The following is a 21,039-nucleotide window of genomic DNA, read 5'->3' as shown; positions in this document are numbered from 1 at the left end:
TAAGTAGTTTTAATCATAATCTAATTTTTTTTTGTGATTATTTGCCTCTTTGAATGCCCAGGAGATGCTGTATCAGTCCAAACATTTCCTACCATTGCTAAGCATTAAATATTCTTCACATAATAGAAAGTGGGGTTGAGAAACCTGGCCTGAAATCTACCAACAGTAACCTATTTTGTGAAAGTAAATCAGGCCATTGTTTTCTAAAACAGATATAAATAAATCCTTTGTGAAATATTAGAGATCATAAGAATCCTGCTGCTGTTCTTCTCATAACTGAGAAATATTCTTCATATTTTAGAAACTTGTTATATAGCAGGCCTTCTCATTCTGAAGATTTAAGAGACAGTCCCTCACCAGTGCCATCACTGACATTTCAGTGGATTTTCCCCCATGCCCCCTCCAGCTTTTAAGAATATTTTTTTTCTGGCCCTGCTTTTATTTTATTAGCTGTTATTTCCATTCTAAAGTTCTTTATATTTTTTAAGTCTGAAACTAGAAGTATGTCAGAAATTACCTTTAATGAAATGCATTCATCAAAATAAATTTCTACAGATGAAGAGTATGGTGGGGTTTTTTTTGTTGTTTGATATTTGGTCACTATGTATTTCTGAGGTGTTTTGAGCAGGCACTGCAGTGCAGTACTATTCTTGGCATGAGACACATTATGGGATTATTTCTTCCTTTTCTCCAAGTTGTACATTGCTGGTGAAGAGCCAGTGTTGATCAGTCAGGCATCCAAATTCTTTCCTTACTAAAAACCTAGTAGTAAATCTGTTTTCTTCCATCTTTCCTGAAAATGGTATTGAAGACTTGGAACCTGCCTTCTGGGACTATTTTGTTAGAAGTTGGATTATGTATATCCATCCCCTAACTACCAGTATGTGCGGCACATAGTGGAGTAAAAAAAAAAAAAAAAAGATGTGGGGGTGTGTGAAGGAAACAAGTAAGCAGGAGTGAAGCAAACAATAACTAGAACATTCAAAACATCCATATTTGTAATGACTTTCAGAATAATAGAATCAAAGAGTCATAGGAATATTTAGGTTGGAAAAGGTCCTTAAGATTATCAAGTCCAGCTGTAAACCTATCACTACCCAATCCACTACAAAACCATGTCCCTAACACCCATTCTGTAGGTCTTTAAATCTCTTCAGGGATTTAAAGGGATGGTGGTTTAAATGCTTCCCTGGGCAGCCTGTTCCAATACTTGATAACTTCCTCAGTGAAGAAATATTTGCTGGTATCCAATTTAAACCTCCTCAGTACTACAGGTGGCCTTTCCTCTCATCATCTCACGTGTAGGAAGAGACTGACTCCAGCCCTGCCTGGGGTGTCTGCCCCATGCCACTGTCCCTTGCAGCACAGTTGTTCTCACCTGTTCCTTCCTAGGTGCCCGATGCCATGTCCTGACAAGAAAGACATACAAAGTGATGGGGCTTGCTTTGTGCTAGGAGTAGAAAAGTCAGGGGGGCATCAGAAGGCTGTGGGAGAGGGGAGATGATGAAAGAGCCTCCTGCTGGCTCTCCTTGAATGTTTGAAAGCAGCAGCTGAGCCCTGGGACGGGGCAGTGAGATGTAGGGCTTGGCAGGTCTGTGCCCCTGTCTCTGCACCCCACTGGAGGGCAGGGAGAGATGGCAGGGAGATGGAGAGTAGGAGGAAAGCCCTGATCTCCTCCACATCTCCCAAGTGCTCAGGCTTAGGTGTATATTGCATGACAGGCTCTGGCAAGATGTCAGGAGGGCTTAGGAGAAGAACTTGTATATTCACAACCCTAAGCCCCCATACCCACCCCACTCACCACCAGCTTAGCACAGTGTACCTGGGGAGGTGGTTAGGGAAGAAAGAGGAATTTTCTGAGAGTGTTCCCTTCCACTAACGCACTGTCCCAGGAAAGGCTCCTTTGAAACCTGCAGGACTGTGCAGCTGGGCAGGGGAAGGGAAGTGCTGCCAGGGATTGCCCTTGTGCAGTGCCCAGGCCTGCTGCTGTGCCAAAGCTGGCAGACCTTTGGCACAGGCTGTCCCCTGTGCCAAAGCTGGCAGACCAATCCAAGAGTTCTGATGTTGTCTGCATGCCTTGTGTGTGCACCTGCAGGGGCCCTGGACAGACTGTGGGCAACAAGACCCTGCTGGAAAATATCCTGGTCACAGACCTTTCTTCCATGGTAACATCACAAGGGTGTGAGACACTGCATAGCCAGGAAGGGAGATGCTCCAGAAGGGGCAGAGTCTCTCCGGATGCTTCCCTTAGCTGAGCTTCATTATATTGCTTTCATTCGAATTCCTTAGCCTTTCCAGGTACCTTTGAATTATATGACAGCCCTGTCATGTTTAGCCACTGTGCCGTTTTGTATAATTTGTGAATTTGCTGGGGCTGTGCTCTCCCCGCTGTCCACCACCTAAATGAAATAACATTGACCTCACTCCTGACCCTGGGTTACGATACTATTAACTGGCCTTCAAATGGGCATTGTATTATTGACTGCAATCCTCTGGCCCTGCATAAAGTTACTGAATGAATCTATTCCATTTGAAAAAAGCTTTGTCTGGTACAGTCAGAATGGTCATTTTGCATACAGAATAAACGTTTGGTGGTGACCAACTAAGGGCTGCCTTCTGTGTCTTCAGTTATAACTTTTCTTTGTTGCAATTAGCAAGCAAAAGGTATGTTACTAGATTGGTATGGGAACTTAAACCAGCAACTTTTAGTTACAGGTCACAAGATTAATAAATAATATGCTGCACAAAGCTCTGTTTTGTAGGTGCAATATCTTTGCAACTTTGAGATCTCCCTTATTTGGGATGGTGGGAAAAGACCGGAAGATCTGCACAGCATGTGGTTTGACATGTCTGTGCCCTACCTAGTTTTCTATACTCTGTGAGCCTTGTTGATTTGACTTTGGGTTCCTCTCCCTCTTTCCTTTCCCACATCAACCCTTTACTTATTCACAGCATAGCACAGGTATTTCTCTACTGTTTTTTGATATGAGCACAAGGGACAGCAGTGATGGATCAAATATGAATTAAGCAATAGCACAAACAGCTTTGCCCGCTTCAGGACTGCCAGGGAAGGTGTCAGTCTGAAGTGCTGTGTGCTAAAAGGCCCTACATTAAGACTCCCATTCCTCAGTTACACCTTTGCATTATAGACCCTCCCTTTTTACATAGTTATCCATAAAGTCTTCTGCCCTTTTCTTCATGTAACTCAGTTGAACACTTTGGCCAACTACAAGACAAATGTCATATTAACCCTGTTCCCATATAGCGTGAACTGTTTTCTCCTGATTCCACAGATTGCTGCATGGCTTCCCTGAAATGATGCTTCATTTTATTGTGAAGGGCTCATATTTTAACTTGTATGTGCTTCACAACTATAGAAGCAGAAACTGAATTTCGGATCACTTTGTCCACTTCTAGCCAAGGTGCTGGGAAACAGGAAAAGAGAGCTCATGGGATCTAGACAATCAGCTTCTGACAAAATAAAAATGGGATCTTCACTTTAAAATATTTTTTTTAATTGTCAACATATGTATCACCAACAAATGTATTACTAAAGTTACCTCAAGCTATGCCCTCTGGACATTTTTAGGTTGGACATCAGGTGAATTTCTTCATAGAAAGTGTTGTTAAACATCAGAATGCTGTGCTCAGGGAGGTGATGGAGTCTCCATCCCTGGAGATGTTCAAGAAACGAGTGGACAGAGCACTCAGTGCCATGGTTTCGCTGACAAGGTGGTGATTAGTTCAAGTTTGGACTCAGTGATTTTAGAGGTCTATTCCAGGCTAAACCATTCTGTGATTCTTCAAACATAGTACAGGTGAACTGCTGTCTTGTTGGTTTGTCCTCTTTTTTCTACTGACATGCATGTCTCTGTCTTTGTATTTTCAGACACAGTATTCTAGGTTTGCTACTTGGAAAAGAAAAAACCATGGCTTCCAGCACATCAAACCCTGCTAACCATTTGCCATACTTCTTTGGTAATATCACACGTGAAGATGCCGAGGAGTATCTGATGCAGGGAGGAGCAAGTGATGGACTATACTTGCTCCGCCAAAGCCGGAATTACCTGGGGGGCTTTGCCCTGTCCTTGGCCCATGGAAGGAAGGTTCACCACTATACAATTGAGAGGGAGCTGAGTGGCTCCTATGCTATTGCAGGAGGCAAGTCGCATGCCAGTCCTGCTGAACTCATTAACTATCACTCAGGGGAAGCGGATGGCCTTATCTGTCTACTGAGAAAACCTTTCAACCGGCCACCGGGCGTTGAACCCAAAACAGGACCCTTCGAAGATTTGAAAGAGAACCTCATCAGAGAGTATGTCAAGCAGACTTGGAATTTGCAGGTAAAACCAGACTGGTCTTGCCATAAAGTAATCTTTGAGCTACGAGAAAAAGAGATTGCAGTGGTTTTTTCCAGCTGATGCTGCTGCTGCTAGGTAGTATTTTTTCACAATGAAATTGCAGCTGTTTAAGATTTAACAGTGAGGGGGTTTTCTCCCCAGTAGATGCATTAACTTGGTGATAAGTGTAGTCTTCCTGAAATTTAAGCCCTTAGAATTTCTACAATGTCCTGGTCCTGCATGATCTTATCTACCTCTCCAGTAATATATGCCATCAGATTTGGACCAAAAATTAATACATGTAATGAACAAGATACGGAAATGGTTTGTCTCATTGCTTTTAATTCTGATTTTTTTATGGATGGATATGCAGGCAGGCATGGAGACATGATGACTTGTTTTACATCTTACTCTCTTAGTTGGCCTTGTTTCTGTGATAGTAATTTAAGTAATGTCCAAAACAGAAATTGCTTCTGAAAGAGAACAGTTTCCACACTGCAGAGCGCTGCCTATACATCTTCAGTGCTGCAGGGGTCAAACAGGAATTTTCCATGTTGAGGACAAGATGTTGGATTTTTTCCTGAGAATGACAATGAAGAAGCCATTCTTAACATGTAAACAGTAGTGTCGGAGGCTGCAAAGAGAGTATTATTGCACCTTGAGATGTCAAGAGTTACCTTTATGAACCCGTGAAGATACTCAAGGTTCCTAATCTCTTTTGCTGCTAGCAAGTAACCCTATGAATTCTGCTCTGTAAAATACATGGAGCAACCCCCAAACTGGGAAAACCTGAAACTTATACAACATTTTCTATGACTGCTGAGGTTCACAGTGTCTTTTCTGATGAGCCTGAGCTCAATCTAGGGGGAAGTTGATGAGCTCTGGTTAAAGGCTGGTGAAAATAGTGGGGGTTGCCCTCAGATTCTGAGCCCAGTTTAGAAGTGGTAGGTTGTAGACAAGGTTGAAAATGTCTAAGTTAATATTACTCTGAATAATTCACTCTAAAATGGGGACTGTTCTGTCTGGGAAGATTTGCATTGATGTCTTTGACATAGACATGCTGCAACAGTGCACAGCACATTTGGTTTATTTTAGTACACTGCCATAGGATATGTAATTTGGAGGTACGTTTGAAAGCTCAGACTGACAATAACTTCATTTAGCCATGTCTCGTTGGCATAACAATATGAATTTATTTTAAGCTTAAATGCTGATATATCAGTGGTTTTATTGGCTGGTTAATTTTCCTTCTTTTTCTCAGAGGTAGAGGGAGAAAAGTAGTTCTGTGATATGTTAGTTTCTATTTTAAAATCTTTATAGCAACCAGGCCTTCACACACAACAAATATGTGCAGATTTTGGATGTCCCAGAAGCAGTCCTAAAAGACTGCTAGCTGTCATCTTTTTATTGCAGAAGATAGTTTGACTGTTTCACTGTGTTTTTACCGTTCTCTAGGGGCAGGCTCTTGAACAAGCTATCATTAGTCAGAAGCCTCAGCTGGAGAAACTGATTGCCACTACAGCCCATGAGAAGATGCCGTGGTTCCACGGGAGGATCTCTCGGGAGGAGTCAGAACACCGTATCCTCATTGGCTCAAGAAGCAATGGAAAATTTCTGTGAGTTTATTTTTCTGTGGTATTGCTGTTTGCCTCCAGTGTTACTGCACAGCTCTTTTGAATAAATCTTAAATGAGACTGTGCCCTAAAACATGGTTCATTCACAGCGAGGGCACCCAGTTCAGCATCATTTACATGACATGATTCTTCCTGCCCTCAAGTCCCTCACTTAACTAAAGATGGAAAACTATAACAAAAGGCTGGAACCTCTGCTGGCACCAGTTGTGACCAGCCCAGGGCACTCCCTGGTGTTTGCAGCCCTGCTGTCAAAGCCTGACCACCTGCACCCAATACACAGGCCTATTAAACTGGTACAATTAGAGACAAACTCCCTATGTTAGCAGCTGTTGGGATCTGTATGTGTCAAGTCTCCCAGGGACAGTGGTAGTGTTTTGTTTTGTAGTGAAGCAATAAAATGATCACTTCTACCTTGACAACACTATTTTGTGTCTGGTGCTTACCCTCTACCTGAGCCTAATGATCTTTTGTTTTCTGAGCACAAATGTCTCAGTAGGATAGTGAGTGACAGCCATCATGAACTAGAGCCGGGGGTTTGTTTGCAGAATCCTCATTTGAAAAATACCAGTGTATTAATAGACCTGTCTTTTGTCACTCCCACCCCCACCCAGAAAGTATTTATATCATGATAAAAAATTTGAAAAATTAGGCTTAAAAGTCAAGGCCAAGTAAGGATCACTTAGAACTGTATAATTTCTGAAGGAATTTTCATTACCTGTCTATGTAGTTTTCTTACGCACTCAGCCTTCTTTGGCTTTTTTTAGAGGTAGTCCAAAGTGAAAGCCCACAAGTGAGGGCAGGAAAGATATGGTTCTTCAGTACCAATTCTTTCACTTTACTGATTTTATGTAATTGTGCCTTACTAATTGCTAATGCGGGTGCAACTCTTGCATATTTCCATGTTTCAGTCTTAGTAGACAGGAACCAGTAACTCCTTTAAATCCTGTTCCCAGTAGAATGAATTCCTATGAGGTCTTATCCACAAACACTTTCACTGTAGTGACATCTCATTTCTTGAACCCTCTTTTCTTCCCTCAGTACTTCAATTTTTTGTATTTCACAGCCAGTCTCACCCAAGTAGCCATGCATGCCTCTTTTCAGACTTATATTCCCTGTTGGTGGGCACCACGTCCAGAGGGACGCTTACCCAGTTGCTTTTGCTGCAGTGTGTAACAAAACATTGTAATAAGCTTGTCACGGATTTTGTCATACTTGTAGTAAAGAAAAAAAACCCAAAACTGTTACAAAAGTTACAAAAATTTGTGGAGCCAGATATATATCTTTCTGCTGCATATGCGTTCAGAGGATTTGATGAAAATAGTTGCTGTGAACAATTACAAGCCAAACATCATCACACAACTTCTCCTTCTTCTTGCCCTGTGATTTTGCTAGTTTCTTCTCCTACTTTTTAGACAGAAGGGCCAGTAATTGAAATAAAAAGCAATCCTTTCTTTTACAGACAGCTTTATACCTAAAAATATATTGCTTTTTTGCTTCCTGTTTTAACATCTTACCAAACCAACTTTGTATCAGCTGAGTCATGATGTTGATCATGCATTAAAACTGGCAGCTTTTCCAATTTGCCTCAGGCGCACATTGGATCCTCTGTGGCCAAAGTACTTCTCTTTGGGGCAAGGGAGGGAGGTGGGGTGCAGGGAAAGGAATCTAGTTTTTCTTCAAACAACAGGTTCCACTAGCTAGCATTTCTTAATGGCAGGGATAGGTTTTGGCATAAGGGAGTGAAATTTTTTAAGAGATTTGACATTTTCAGCCTCTGTTATAAATGCTAGTCTCTTTTTAATCTTCTATAAGCAGTCCTACTGCTTTGACTGGAAATATTTTCCCAGCATTTTCCCGTGTTCCTTAAAGATGGCCTAGGAGGCATTTCTGATGCTCTCTGTTGCTCAATGAGTTGTGGGGGAGCATTCAGACCTGCTCCCATGGGACTGGATGTGTCAATAGATCCATATTTACATAGTTTTGATGGAACTTGGGTGCTACTTTCATATCAGGAGGAGAAGCTCATAGAGGAGAAAATGCTAATTTTAATGCTCTTTTTGAACTGCCAGTGGAGCTTCAATAATACGAACTGCTAGTGTGTTGATCTTGGGTACCTGGTATTAAGGACAAGACTGTTTACTTCTGCATCTGTAGGATGCTTTCTGATGTATTAATTGTTCTTGCACAGATTTCCTATCTGGCCATTTTAGAATGTAGTAGCCACTCAGCTGCCATTTGCTCCTATGCTCTCAAGGAAGATGCTGGGAGAGCTTAATCTGCCCCACAGTTCAGTAGCCAGGTGCAGCAAGAGAAACAATGTGTTGTTCATTTGTGTTGAAATCAGGTATTCTACATTCCTGAGTTGTTCTAGCTCTCAGACCCAAACACTTAGAGGCTCATTACAAATAACAAAAGAACTGTTTAATTCAGGGAGGTTTATTGCTTTCTGCAGTGGGTTGCGTAACAGGGCCTTGCTCAGCAGGCATTGAGAAATAAACCACTCATTTCTGGCTAACTGAAGCAGAAGCAGCAAAACTGTTGACTGTGAGTGTAGTGCATTGTTTTACATTTCAGGCACAGACATCACGTAGTTTTACTTACCCAGCAGCAGTGCTTGCCAGAATATTCTGTACATCTGTGGATTCAAGGCTTTGAAGTTGTGGCTGTGAGTTAGAGTTTTTCTAACACTGGGCAAGATAATCAAGCCCAGTAGCTGACTGAAAAGTAAAACTTTCAAACATGTAAGTCCAAGAGATGTTTGCTTGCTGAGGTAGGAATTGGAACCTGGGAACAAAGAGAGGTGCTAGATTTTTTAAGAGATAAGGTACTCCTGAGGTTATTTAACAAGTCCGCAAGTTAATGTGACAAGTATTTAACAAGTCCACAAGTATGTGACAAAAATAATGTTGTATATTATGGAGAAAATAATAAATATTAGAAGGATATAATATTTCTGTATATTTTTGACAAGGCTTTCCAAAACTTCATTACACCAGAAGTTTGCTATCCATCTGACCTACCTACCTTAGAGCAAAATCCAATACAGCAGTCTGTGTGATAATACAATTAACACGTAGATTGCTTTAGCATTGCTGTGCAGCCATACAAGATTATCAAATCTAGAATTATTTTTAATGGTTTAAATATGGAAATAGTAGAAAAGATTCCTCACTGCAGTTCAAAATATCAATAATAGCGCCATAAAAATAACACTACAATGCATCCAAGGAAAAATTCTGGGCTAAATGTGGATGTTTTACTGGGGAATTTTCGAAGATATTTTAAAAGTTTTTTTCATGGCTTGAAAGTCAGTAAAGTATGTATGTAGATGCTAGAGAGTTTGTTTTCAAAACCAAACACAGAAACCATGACATGAAATGGGTAGTATTTTCTATCTCTTCGGTGAAGAATGTTTATGTAAGATTTCCACTCTAGGTATGAACTTTGGGGGGAAAAAATAGCAGTGGAAGAGAAGTAAAATATTTCTAAAATTATCTGAAAAGAAACTGAAAATGGAGAACTTGATGTCTGAAGCCCCACTTAACTACACTAAAACTTTTACATTCTATATTGGGTGATGGTTCTTGACCAAGTTTTATTACATTGTGTCTAGTAGGGAACACTGATCATAGATCAAACTGTTAATATTGGTAATACTTTTATTAATATTTTAATAGTATTTTATTAATAATGAATAATTAGATATTTATAATATTGTTGATATCTGTGTGAGTTTATGCATGCATATGTGGAAGAGTTGAAAAATAAATTTTAACTTTACTAAAAGCAAACAGCAGAAGAGTAAGTTTCCTCTGTAGTTTCACATTAGAAACGTCTCTGCTATGTGGTAAGGGTTGGCATTTCTTGCCATCAGTAATGGCCACTTAAGTTATACAAGCATATGATTTTGCATATGCATTAAAAACCTGGAGTTCTGAAGTTGGAGGAGGATAAAGAATATTCAGAAATACTGTTAAACTTAAAAATTCAATATTAGGGAAATTGTGAGTGAAGGCATTGCAAATTAGCAGTTTAGTCTATATAAACTTTTAACATGTGTGCATAGCTCTATGTAGTTCACATAAAATGAACAGTTGTGTGAAAGAAAAGTAGAAAACTATTTTGGTGTCATATGAGTGCCTTCAGTAAGTAATGAGAATATTAAAGAGGACAAATCTAGTTTAGACTATTATAATGAGGTACAGTAATATGCCACGTCATGGCATTCCATGACAACTAGAAACTAAACTGTCTCTTATATGTCACAATACTTAGTACTAGTAACAGTATTTCCAAATAATAAGCTTTGAAGTGCAGTTGTCTGTAAGAGTTTTATTGTCTTCTGTCTGACCAAAGATTTCTGTTTCTCGTATATGTAGCAGTATATATTTACACTAATATTTCTGCCTTCTTCTGGTAGTTTGCTGCTTACAGACTGCATACTGAGCTAGGTCATTTTTCTGACCATGTAGAGAATTCTTTAGATAATTCTATCAGTATTAAGTTTCTATCCATAAAAGGGACTGGACATTGTTGACATCATAGAAGATAAAAACAATCCTACTTGTTTTCATCCTAATTCAGGGATATTAATTAATGATGAAGTTTCTTTTGAGAGTGCCATGGAGTTACTAGGCTTAGACAAGTCATAAAAGACCATAAAAGCTTTTCAAGGTTAATGATAATACACAGACAGTATTTCTGGAGGTGCTGTCTTCCTCTCCACAGCACCCTGGATGATGCCCATGACTGTTTCGGAGAGCTCCTTACTGATCTTCAGTTAGGTACATGTTGGGTGCCACTTGCAGACCAGTGCAGCAGAGCTGTGGCCTCTGAAGATGGGTTCTGCCCTGGGTGCTTCAGCAGCAGAGTGGGTCTGAGGTGTGAAGAAAAGCTGTGACCTAACTGAGATAGCGGTACTAAGATCTATTTCAGGTGCAGCTTTACTGCAGAGCTGTTTGTTAGGGGTTTGGTGGAGCATGGTGTATTTAGCTGCCAGGGTGAAGTCAGCTAAACAGATGAATTTGATGCAATCCTTCTCACAAAAGTATTTTGTAACTCTGCAGCAGGCTCACCAGGAGATGAATTTTTAGGTTCCATTGTAGATAGCAATAGTGTGAAGCTGAGATATATCCTAAATTCTGTAGTGTTCTGACATTTCTGAGACAGCTTTGAATCTGTTAGCGAACAGGGGAGAAGTGATGCAAAAGAAGACAGCAGTCAATCCACTTTGCCCTTTGTATAATTCTTTCACAGATGGCGCCAAGTTCATTTCATATTACCCGCAGACTTGGAACATATGCAATGTGCAGCAGATCTTTGAAGTGATAATGAGTAGCCATGTTGTTAATGGCATTACCAGAGAGATGGTCATGAAGAGAGAGAGCAAGACAAGCAGGGAATGGCTGGAGCTCCATCAGCAGTGGGGAATGTCAATATCTCTGGCATCAACAAAGCTGTAATTGCTGAGAAGGCAAAGCAGCGCCAAGAATAAAATTTATCATGCCTTTGGATTCAGGATCAGGAATAATTTCACACCATTCCTAAAGCAAGCATTTTGCTTGTTTATTTTCTTCATAATTCTCCACTGCAGAATGCTGTGAATTCTGGTTTTTTCTACACAGTCAATGAGGCATATTGTACTAGCAATTTATTTCTTTGACCCTCAGGGATATTTTTCTTTAGAAAGAGAAGGATAATTTTGGCTTTCAGATGGAAAGAGAAAAAATTGGTACATTGTTCTTTTTGCTTCCAAATGAAAATACCAAAGGAAGGAATGGATAGCTATTTACACTGCCTAATGCTCCAAATTGTGATTTGTTGCTGTCTAGGTTGCACTGCCAAAACCACAAAAAATACTCAAACACACATTGCATGAAATATAAAATCAATACCTAAATATTCTCTTCATTGTGTCAGGTAACAATTTTAATTTCTACATTTCTTATTCTGCTGATTTAAAAATGTATGTCACAAAAAAATACAGATACCTTGGCACTTCTCTAATACATCTATGTAGCTGTGTACTCAAATCTATTCTCAATGAAGTTGTTCATGTTTATGATGAATTCACCGCATGAAACAACAGTGTTGTTTATTTACAGGTGTTTATTATCTTTCTGATTTTCTTCTGAACATTTGTGATTCTCTTCTCTGAAATGGAAGACCAGGTGATACCTCACTGCTGGCTTCCTTCCTTGCCAAAATTATTCAATTAAGACCTTTTTATTTAGCAGTTTTTATTGAAGAACAGTAAATATTTTGTTTAATTTCAGAGCACTTTAAAGCAGAGAGTGCATTTGGAATTTTGGGGTTTTTTTCTCAACATTCTGAAAATTGTTACTTTCCGTACAAGGAACGTTCCATAATATATGAAGAGAGCTCCCAGATCTGATGGGAGGGCTCTGGGTAATACATGCAATACCATCAAAATGGGAAACTTCTCTGTCCATTCAAAGAGGTTTGGTTTCAGGTAACAGCCTTTTAGTTTGAATAGTATTTGCCTTTTATTCTATTTTTTACAGCAACTGTTGACATAGAACGGGATACTGTTACCCAGCTGCAGTTCTGGGGGCTTAGCCTAAGGTAGACAGCTATTACCGCAGTCTGCAAAACCAAAGTGAAATTGTGAAACATGGCTTGGTGCAATCCATGTCACACAGTAAGAGTTCGGTTTGCCAAAAGTAAGACTTAAGCTGTCAGTTCAATGATACTTGGAAGGATGGCAGTATCTTCTGGTTTCATGTTTTGTGGGGATCCAGGTTGTGTACCCCCTGATTTCGTCTTTTGTAGGGACCTAGGTGGTGCTGGAGTTGACTGGCTACAGTTTAAAACCCACCTGCTCCATAACCCTAAGGCAGAAAGGGTCCCGCTGGGCCCTGATTGATCATGTGTTAGAATGGAGGTGTTTCCAGGATGTGCTGTGATAGAGCTGTCTGACAGAAGGTAACATGGCTGTGAGCTGCAGATGGCTCCAGAGTTGTGTAGCTGTTTGGTTAGGGGAAGGAAAAGCTCTGAAATGTGATTACAACCCTATAACCTGAACTCTTCTTAAATCCTGCACTGAAGAGTGATAGAGCTGTTTGGCTCAGTGCCATAGTCTTCAGAAATCAGGACTCTCCCCTCCCATGGGTGCCTGTGCTTTCAAGAAATGATTGCAATGCCTCTCATGAGAGTATCAACTCTTGCAAATGAGAACCAGTTTCAGTAGAACTGAATTGTATTGGAGCCTCCATTTCTTCCTATGAAACATGAAGGATATTTGTTACTAAGAAACAGTCCACTGCATTTTTATAATATTATTTGTGCTGTTCTGGCCATTTGTTTGTGTTTTAGAAACAATGCCTTCTATTCTGAAAATATTTTTCTAAGGTTTATTTGCTTTAAGCAGGTCAGAAGAAGACAAAGTAAAAGTCACTCTTCACTGGTCAGTCAGCACAGGAAATCAGCCTGCTGAGAAAATACCTATATGCCATGAAGAAACCACAATGTGTTTCAATTTGCTTTAGAGACTCACACAAGTTACTTTAGTTTCAGAAAACAAAAAACTGACCCTACTTCCCTTTTCTTTTAGCCAGTGTCCTGTTCACATCTTAGGCAATAAGAATCATGCTGTTTGGAAGAAAAAGGTGCATAAGTAATTCAGACAAAATACAGTTTTACTTCAGCCTTGAGAGAGTCAGCTGAGGAAAATACTTTAATACTTGCCTCTGCAGTCTCCTGAGATATAACAGCAAGTACCAGTGTTGCACCAGCAAAGCTTCTTAACACCTTAGTGAGAATTTACTGCTATGTTTCTTTTCAAGGCTGTTCAAAAATTCAAGGGAGAGTAAGTAGATTTCTGTGCACACCAGAACAAGAAATGTTTTAGTGCTCCATAATCTAAGCTTTTCATTAAAAAAAGAAAAAAAGCCAGTCAATTTTATTCTGACTCTATTGCTGTTATACTGTCAGCTGTCAGTGGACATGGGAACCTGTCTGAAAGAAAAAGCCTTCTTTCTAAACTCAGAAATGTTGCACCAACTATGATGGAGCTAGTAACAAACTCCCATCTATTCTGGGTCCAGTAATCAGAATATGCTGGTCTCAGTGTCAGCTAGCCCTAAGCACACATATAACAACTCTGTCATGCTTTATAGGCATCTCAGAGGGCACTCAGAGGTCTCCTGGAAGGAGGAGATCATCCTACCTATGAATTTTGGACAAAGTTTTTATATTGCATTTGGCTGTCTCTCCATGGTGAAGTTTAGATGAGATATGTACACTTCAATACCATGTTAAGTTTCTTATTAATTTTTTGTGAAATCTGCAACAAAGTGTTAACACCTTTCCTGAAATTATAAGCATTAATGATTACAGAAATATATTATTTTCTTTAAATTCCAAGCCACACAGCAAGCTATTTCAAATACAAAAATTTTGCCTTTTCACATTACGTCCTTTTAGTATTTTATCTTCTGTTCTTACTGTCATCTCTTTATTTCAAAATAAAAGATACAAGAGAGGCAAGATTAAAATGCATATTTGCCCAAAGAGTACTGTATGCAGCGTTCAGTGTTCTGTAGCTGCCTTACAGTCCCCTAAATAATTGATTTTTTGTTTTCATCTGTTGCCTTTTTGGAAGAAAAAAAAGAGAAACTTTAGTCAATTTACCTGAAAGTTAATTACACTGAGAAATAAATGAAAGGCTTTAAAAAATTATTTCAGAAGTTGCAGTGCTGGTTTTGTTTTGGTTCTAATTCAAAAGCTTTGAGGAAAGAGTAATTAAAAAAGAATGTTCATTCCTGGTAAATCCTAAAAGTCTTTCTTATTTCTGCAGTATCCGAGAAAGGGACAGCAATGGTTCCTATGCCCTGTGCCTACTGAACGATGGAAAAGTACTGCACTATCGTATTGACAGAGATAAGACAGGAAAACTCTCCATACCAGACGGAAAAAGATTTGACACCCTGTGGCAGGTCTGTTAAATTTATGTAATGTGGATCTGTCATGACATTTCCATATTACTGACCAACTGACCAACATTGTCTTATTTTGCCTTGTGACAGTATTCTTTGGCTAAAACCAACATGTTTGGCAGATTATTCGTCATATGTTTCCAACATTGTGTGGTTTCTGTACATGAAGAAAACATATGTTAATGTACGAAGCTATGTGAATGTAGAGAGTTTAATAATTTTTAAATGTGATGTTTCAGCCTGGCTGAGTTCAAAACTGTGATTATTATTAGTTATTATATTATGAGCTGAACATTCTCGGAATGAAAGTCCGTTCGTATTTGCAAGTAACCATTTTCAATAATGGATACGCTTGGTTTAGTCTTTTGCTAATGTTATTTATGACAGCAACCAACAGAATTCTAACAAGCAAAAAGAGAATGGCTTAAGCTGTTGTGAACAAAATGCATTCTTTAGTTTTGAAATCCTCTATCTTCTAGTCTGCTAAAGCATGGCTTGCTAAGGCTTACCACCCAAATGTGTCTGAACCCTGGTAAAGATTAAGCAAAAAAGAAGTCCATAGCTGACTATGCCATAGTTGATACTAAAACTGAATACTGATGAAATGACTGTGTAAATTGAAAATACTAAGGGAATTGAAATCCCTGCAGAAATCTCTTATGTCCTCTTGTTTAAAAATCTATTAAAATGAGTTAAGTGAGTCACAGATCTAAAATACGAATCTTTGCTTGCATATATTAATTCTTAGATTTTCGTATTTCTTTCCTGATGTCACTAGAAATTTAAAAGCAGCTCTGCTATCTTACAATTTTTGTGAACTGTGAACATGCCTGCAACTCTTATACTCACTGACCTTCTCCTTTATACCCAAATAAAAAATAGCAGTAACAAACCTGTAAAAGGTGATGTGGAAAGGACAATCCAGGCCACAACTGCTGGTGCTACATTTATTAACTGTGCACATCCCATTGCAATTCTGAGGTCCAAAGAAAGCATTGCATATTAGGGCAATTCTGGCACTGTAATTATCTCCAAAAATTAAAAAAAAAAAAAGAAAAAGAAAAGAAAAGAGAGAGAGAGAATGGGAACTCAGAGGCATAAAAATAAGTTATTTGCTCAGAGTTACAAAGCTGTTTAGTAGAAGAGCTGGAGGGAATACTGACCCTTATAAATCCAATTCCTGGATCACATTGCACATTTATCCACAAAGTTACTTCAGAAGCATGCACCTCTGCTAAATAGAAATAAAGCAAATAACATGTGCAGTAAAGATGTGCTGTATTCCAAGGTCATTTGTTGCAATATATATTAAGTATTGTACATATGTGCACATTTCTGAAGAGACAATATATTTAATGATAATACCTTCATATTTTCTTGTCTTTTTCTCTCATTATTTCTTCTTTTTTCCCCTCCCCTCTCATTCTGCTAGTTAGTTGAGCATTATTCATACAAACCAGATGGATTATTAAGGGTTCTTACCATTCCTTGTCCTCAGCTTGGCTCAGAAAATGGTGAGTTATTCATATTATTTTTATTTGTGTTAAAAGACATGATAATTATGATAAATATGTGTGAATTTTTTTTCCACTTCCTATCTAGGTGGGTGCAGATTTTCCATTTTTTTGAATGAGTTAATATCTGCTAGACTGGGCATGATGGAGGCAGATCCTGTAGCTTAGGGGTACCAAATCAAATTACTGCTGGATCTAAATTATTGTTAGATCAGAAATGTGCTTTGCTGCTCAGAGTGGCAGTGTGTGTTACTTGGACCACAAACACAAAGTGGTCTTCCCAGCGCCGCTCCAATGTCCTTACTCCAAGCTGCAGCAGGCACAGCAGCAGTGCTGCTGCAGGAATTCTTCATGGGTGCAGTGAGTCATGCACCCAGCAGGTGAGTTCCTGTGTTGGGGGGAGCAGGGCAGAACAAGGCACTGGCTGCACCCGACACTGAAATTGGGGGCAGAGAGGCATTCCTTGATAACTTGTGGGAAAGGAGGAGAAAAGGTGGGGGAAAGTGTCGGTGTGCTTTTTGTCCTGTTTCTTCTTTAATGTCGTGTCACACTGAAGAGCCATTGTCCTCCTTCTTGCCCTGATTGAAAAGGGAAAAAGATGCATCTGACAGTGTCCAACCCGTGCTCTTCCAGAACTGGTTTTCTCTCTCTAAAGCCACCTTCTGTCATTATAACTGGATGCCAGTGCCATGGTGAGAGCCTAGAGAATAATAAAATATAATCATAGAACCATTTAGGTTAGAAAAGATCATCAAGTCCAACCCTGAAGTTTTTACTTTTTCCATTCATTTGAATCACTACATGCTTTTTTCCACCATTATTTTCATTCTCCTTTGAATCATTTAGGCTCTGCACTAATTTTTGTTTCTGTGGCCAGAAGTACCAGAGTCTGTTGCATATGAGAGACAAAAGCAAAGAAAATAGTCCAAGAGAAACACTGTAATGTGATTTAGAAACTGCACAGTTGGTCCCCTCTGTGAAATTCTGTTTTCTTACACAAATTCCTCACCTTGCTCAGTATCATTTTACATTTTATTATTTTGCAGATAATCTTGGTTTTAATACTCATCCTTCTTCTGGAACACTTCCTAAGGTAAGTGAAGGTGGAGGTATAGCAATAGCATTCATTTGAGGAGGATTATGGTCACATACTGTTCTGGGAATCCTAATTCTTGGGTATTATTTCATCTGTGAGTTTATTTTTCTTGAGTTAAACAGTGATTTGAAAAGAAACTTAACATATTCTATCATGGTATTGCTTTCATCAGTGTTTTGGATGTGCTAATCCTAACTTAATTTAGTGAACCTCTTTTACACATATGATGTATGTGATAAAACAGTATTTTACATAGGCAAGATGCCTCATTGATGGTCCTGTTCTATAATGTTGTATCAACACTAGGAGGAGAGATACCACATTGCTTTCGCTGTTCACTTTGAGAATCTGCTGATTGAAGCAGAAATGGAAGTTCAATTTATTTTCATATTTGGTTTGTGCCGTTAACATCAGACTTCACACAAGAGTTTCATTTCTTATGCACTGCTTTAGGGGTGATTCTTTCATCCACTCCATGAAAAGTGAGCAATTCCACCTGTTACTATAACTACCTAAGTTCTCAAAGTCCATTGACTGCAGAAGCCATATGAGGTGTGTTACGTCCACAGAATCACATGATATTGTCTTGTTCAAGGTAGTTGATTTCATATGAAATAGGGAGTTAATTTCAGTCATTTCCCTTAATAACTTAATCATTTAGATCATTATCTTGATGCAGTCCCATATTATAGAAAAATAAAATTATTCAAATGAGCAATTAGCTCTATTTCAATGCAATTGACTCCTTGCAAGCCTGTGAACAACCACTCTCATATCTTCACTTCTGAAAATCAGGCACCTTTATAAAGAACTGGAAATTAAGCAACCAAAATCAATCCCTTTTTAATTAGAAATATTTTAAAATTTATTACTTCTTTATTATAATTATGTTTTTAAATTAGAAAATAAACATAAAAATACTGCCTTGAGATTTGGATCTGTACCATTTACAAGGATTTCCATGAAGTTTAAGCACACAAGACCACATGTGTATCATCTGGTATACGTGCAGTTGTAGAGCTAGGGCAAGCACATTCAGTGTGGTAATACTGTGTCCATTTCATAATATCCACAGGAAAATTCACAATATAAGTGTGAATTTAACTGCTTCTGCTTAAGACTTGTCATGACAGTTAAAAAGAAAGTCACCAAAGCTAAGTGAAAGTGCATATTTTGCAAAGACTGTACTAAAACATTGTTTTAATCTTCAGTATATTTGTTATTTTGAATTTCTTAAAATTGAAATCTGAACTTTGTGTTTTCTTTGTGACTTTTTAAAAATGAGCCTGCTAAATTACTTTCTTGTAATATAAATATAGAAAATAGAAAATTTTAAGTAACTAATACTGCTAATGGAGCTCAAAAATTTCACCTACTATTTCCAGGTTCTCACACATTACTCCTTGTGTGCAAAAGCAGTAACTCATGAAGACTTTTAATATGCCTGAAATACAATTATTCAGATTACACAAAACCAAAAATTAAACCAGCTTGAAGAGAAGGAATAAAATCACCAACATACATAATACAAACAGAATCTTGTATGGAAGATGTGCAATCTATCTTCATATTATTTACACCATGATAATTAACATTTAGGAGTTTCTGACATTGCTAGTATACTGCATGGGGGTTTTTATCTTTGAAAAGCCTTGCCAAAAGATGTAAATTGGAATAGTGAATTTTTGAATTGGGTATCAAAATAATTGTGATGAATTTGGGAAATGTCCTGTAAGGAAAAAAAGGGTGAGGTTCAGTAGAAACTAGTGCAGAATATTGCACTTTTTATAGTCAGATATAAATCACAGAATAGCGAGCAGACATAGCTTTTCAGAGGATGTTGTGCCTGTGATGAATCATGATAGGAACAAGAATGAGAAACCACCATGCTGGTAGAGGAAAGGGAAACATCAATGTGTTTCCAGGTTGTTCAACTCTGGCAAGGTATCAGCTGATAGACTTCCACCTGTTTTTGACACTGCACAGTCCAGCAGGAGACAATCCAGAGCATGACACCCCTGGGTGATCATTATGAGAAAGGACTGATGATAATAAAGAAGCAAAAGAGAGAAAGCAGAGGAACAAAACATAATGGCCAGTTCTAAGCAACAGTCTAATACTGGTGCTCCCATCCAGACCAATTTTTCAATATCTTTTTCATTTATGTATATATTGCAGCCTAAAATACAGTGGTGCTATTCCAAAGTCTTAGTGGAATAGAATTCCCAAATCTGAAGCTGCTTTGAGTTTAAGAAGGTAAATTTTTAAACTGTAGGAACAACTGCTGGATGATATGCAAGGCAGACTGAATCCAAATGATTTATCTAAATCCAAATGATTTATCTATAAACTGTTGGTTATAAGAGCTTGGAGTAAAATTTAAATCAGGGATGTAAATCTACATCAAATTTGTCTTATATTTGCTATTGTTCCATGGACAAATTTGGAGTAACAAAATGCTGAAGTTTAATGTAATATGGACATCTCCTTTCTAGTGATACTAACATGCTTCCTCTGCAAAATAAAGGACTTTATGCTAAATGTCTGTATTGAAGGTAATTTTCTATGCAGAATATGGAGAGTTGCTTGTTCTTGCTTCTCCCAGGACATGCATGCACTGGGATGTTTCTTGCCTTTCACATGAGGCTCCATGGCTAGGTTTAAGGTGATTTTTACCTCTTCCATTTTGTAAATTACTTTTTTCTCCCTGTAGTCGATTTCATCCCAATATATATTTAGACCAGCAGAGGAGCTTTTGAGATGAGTCTTTAGTTCAGTTCTCCAGCTGATGACATTATAGTGAAACTGCCAAATTCTGGCCATTTCCCAAATTCTCCTCTTAACCTTTCTTAGTATTTTGTTTAGTCACAGTCTTTTAGGTGGTGATAACAGACCTAAACTTTTGAGTACGGCCTAATTGTAACTAGTAGCTGTGTCTGATGAGGTACTCATCTCAACATGCATTTGTAGGTTTAATATAAATATGTGAGTTAAGCAGAATTACCATAACTACAGGTGGTTGCTTTCCAAAGTGCTGGGAGATACTCTCCTTTAAAAAGTATAATGAGAACCATGCTCAGCTTGTGCAACAGAGTGCTTGACCTCTTAAAGAATTTATCTATTTTAAAACTGTAACCAAGTAGTACTTCAGGTTTCATTTATTCCCAATATGGAATGAAAATTTCATTAATTAAAAGAAAATAGCTGACTCAGTAACCTTTTTCAATATGCAGTATACTGAATTTATGTATCACAGCTATGAAGAATGTCAAGCATCAAAAAGGTTCTTCCAGCTTTTCTTCTGCTGTTCTTCCAGCAGCATCAGGGACCACATGGCTGTCCTTGGTGTCTTGAAACAAAGGACACCTTTTTAATGTGAAATCAGACATTTTCTTTTAAAAGAAAACTAGGGAATATACCAACCCTATCAATTAAAAAGGTTACCTTTTCAGAAAATAAGAAATCCAAATGGGCTGTTAAAAAGTGCAGAACATCTAA

At 38.5% G+C, this 21,039-nt stretch overlaps 1 protein-coding gene across 2 annotated transcripts in view; it reads left to right on the top strand.

The window, feature by feature from the left end:
* The window catches only part of SYK (spleen associated tyrosine kinase), a 47,831-nt gene that overhangs the window by 13,419 nt on the left and 13,373 nt on the right, over positions 1-21,039 (top strand). For both annotated transcript variants that reach the window (XM_009096092.4, XM_018920946.3), the window contains 5 exons: positions 3,890-4,343; positions 5,796-5,956; positions 14,793-14,931; positions 16,364-16,445; positions 17,492-17,538. In XM_009096092.4, the coding sequence (XP_009094340.2) occupies positions 3,930-4,343; positions 5,796-5,956; positions 14,793-14,931; positions 16,364-16,445; positions 17,492-17,538 (843 nt within the window). In that variant the 5' untranslated portion in view covers positions 3,890-3,929. The remainder of the gene's footprint in view (positions 1-3,889; positions 4,344-5,795; positions 5,957-14,792; positions 14,932-16,363; positions 16,446-17,491; positions 17,539-21,039) is intronic.

The sequence above is a fragment of the Serinus canaria genome, chromosome Z, assembly GCF_022539315.1.
Source record: "Serinus canaria isolate serCan28SL12 chromosome Z, serCan2020, whole genome shotgun sequence".
In the NCBI taxonomy this organism is placed as follows: Eukaryota; Metazoa; Chordata; class Aves; order Passeriformes; family Fringillidae; genus Serinus; species Serinus canaria.
The sequence above is the reverse complement of the archived record's forward strand: the minus strand, read 5'-3'. Positions and strand labels throughout refer to the sequence as shown.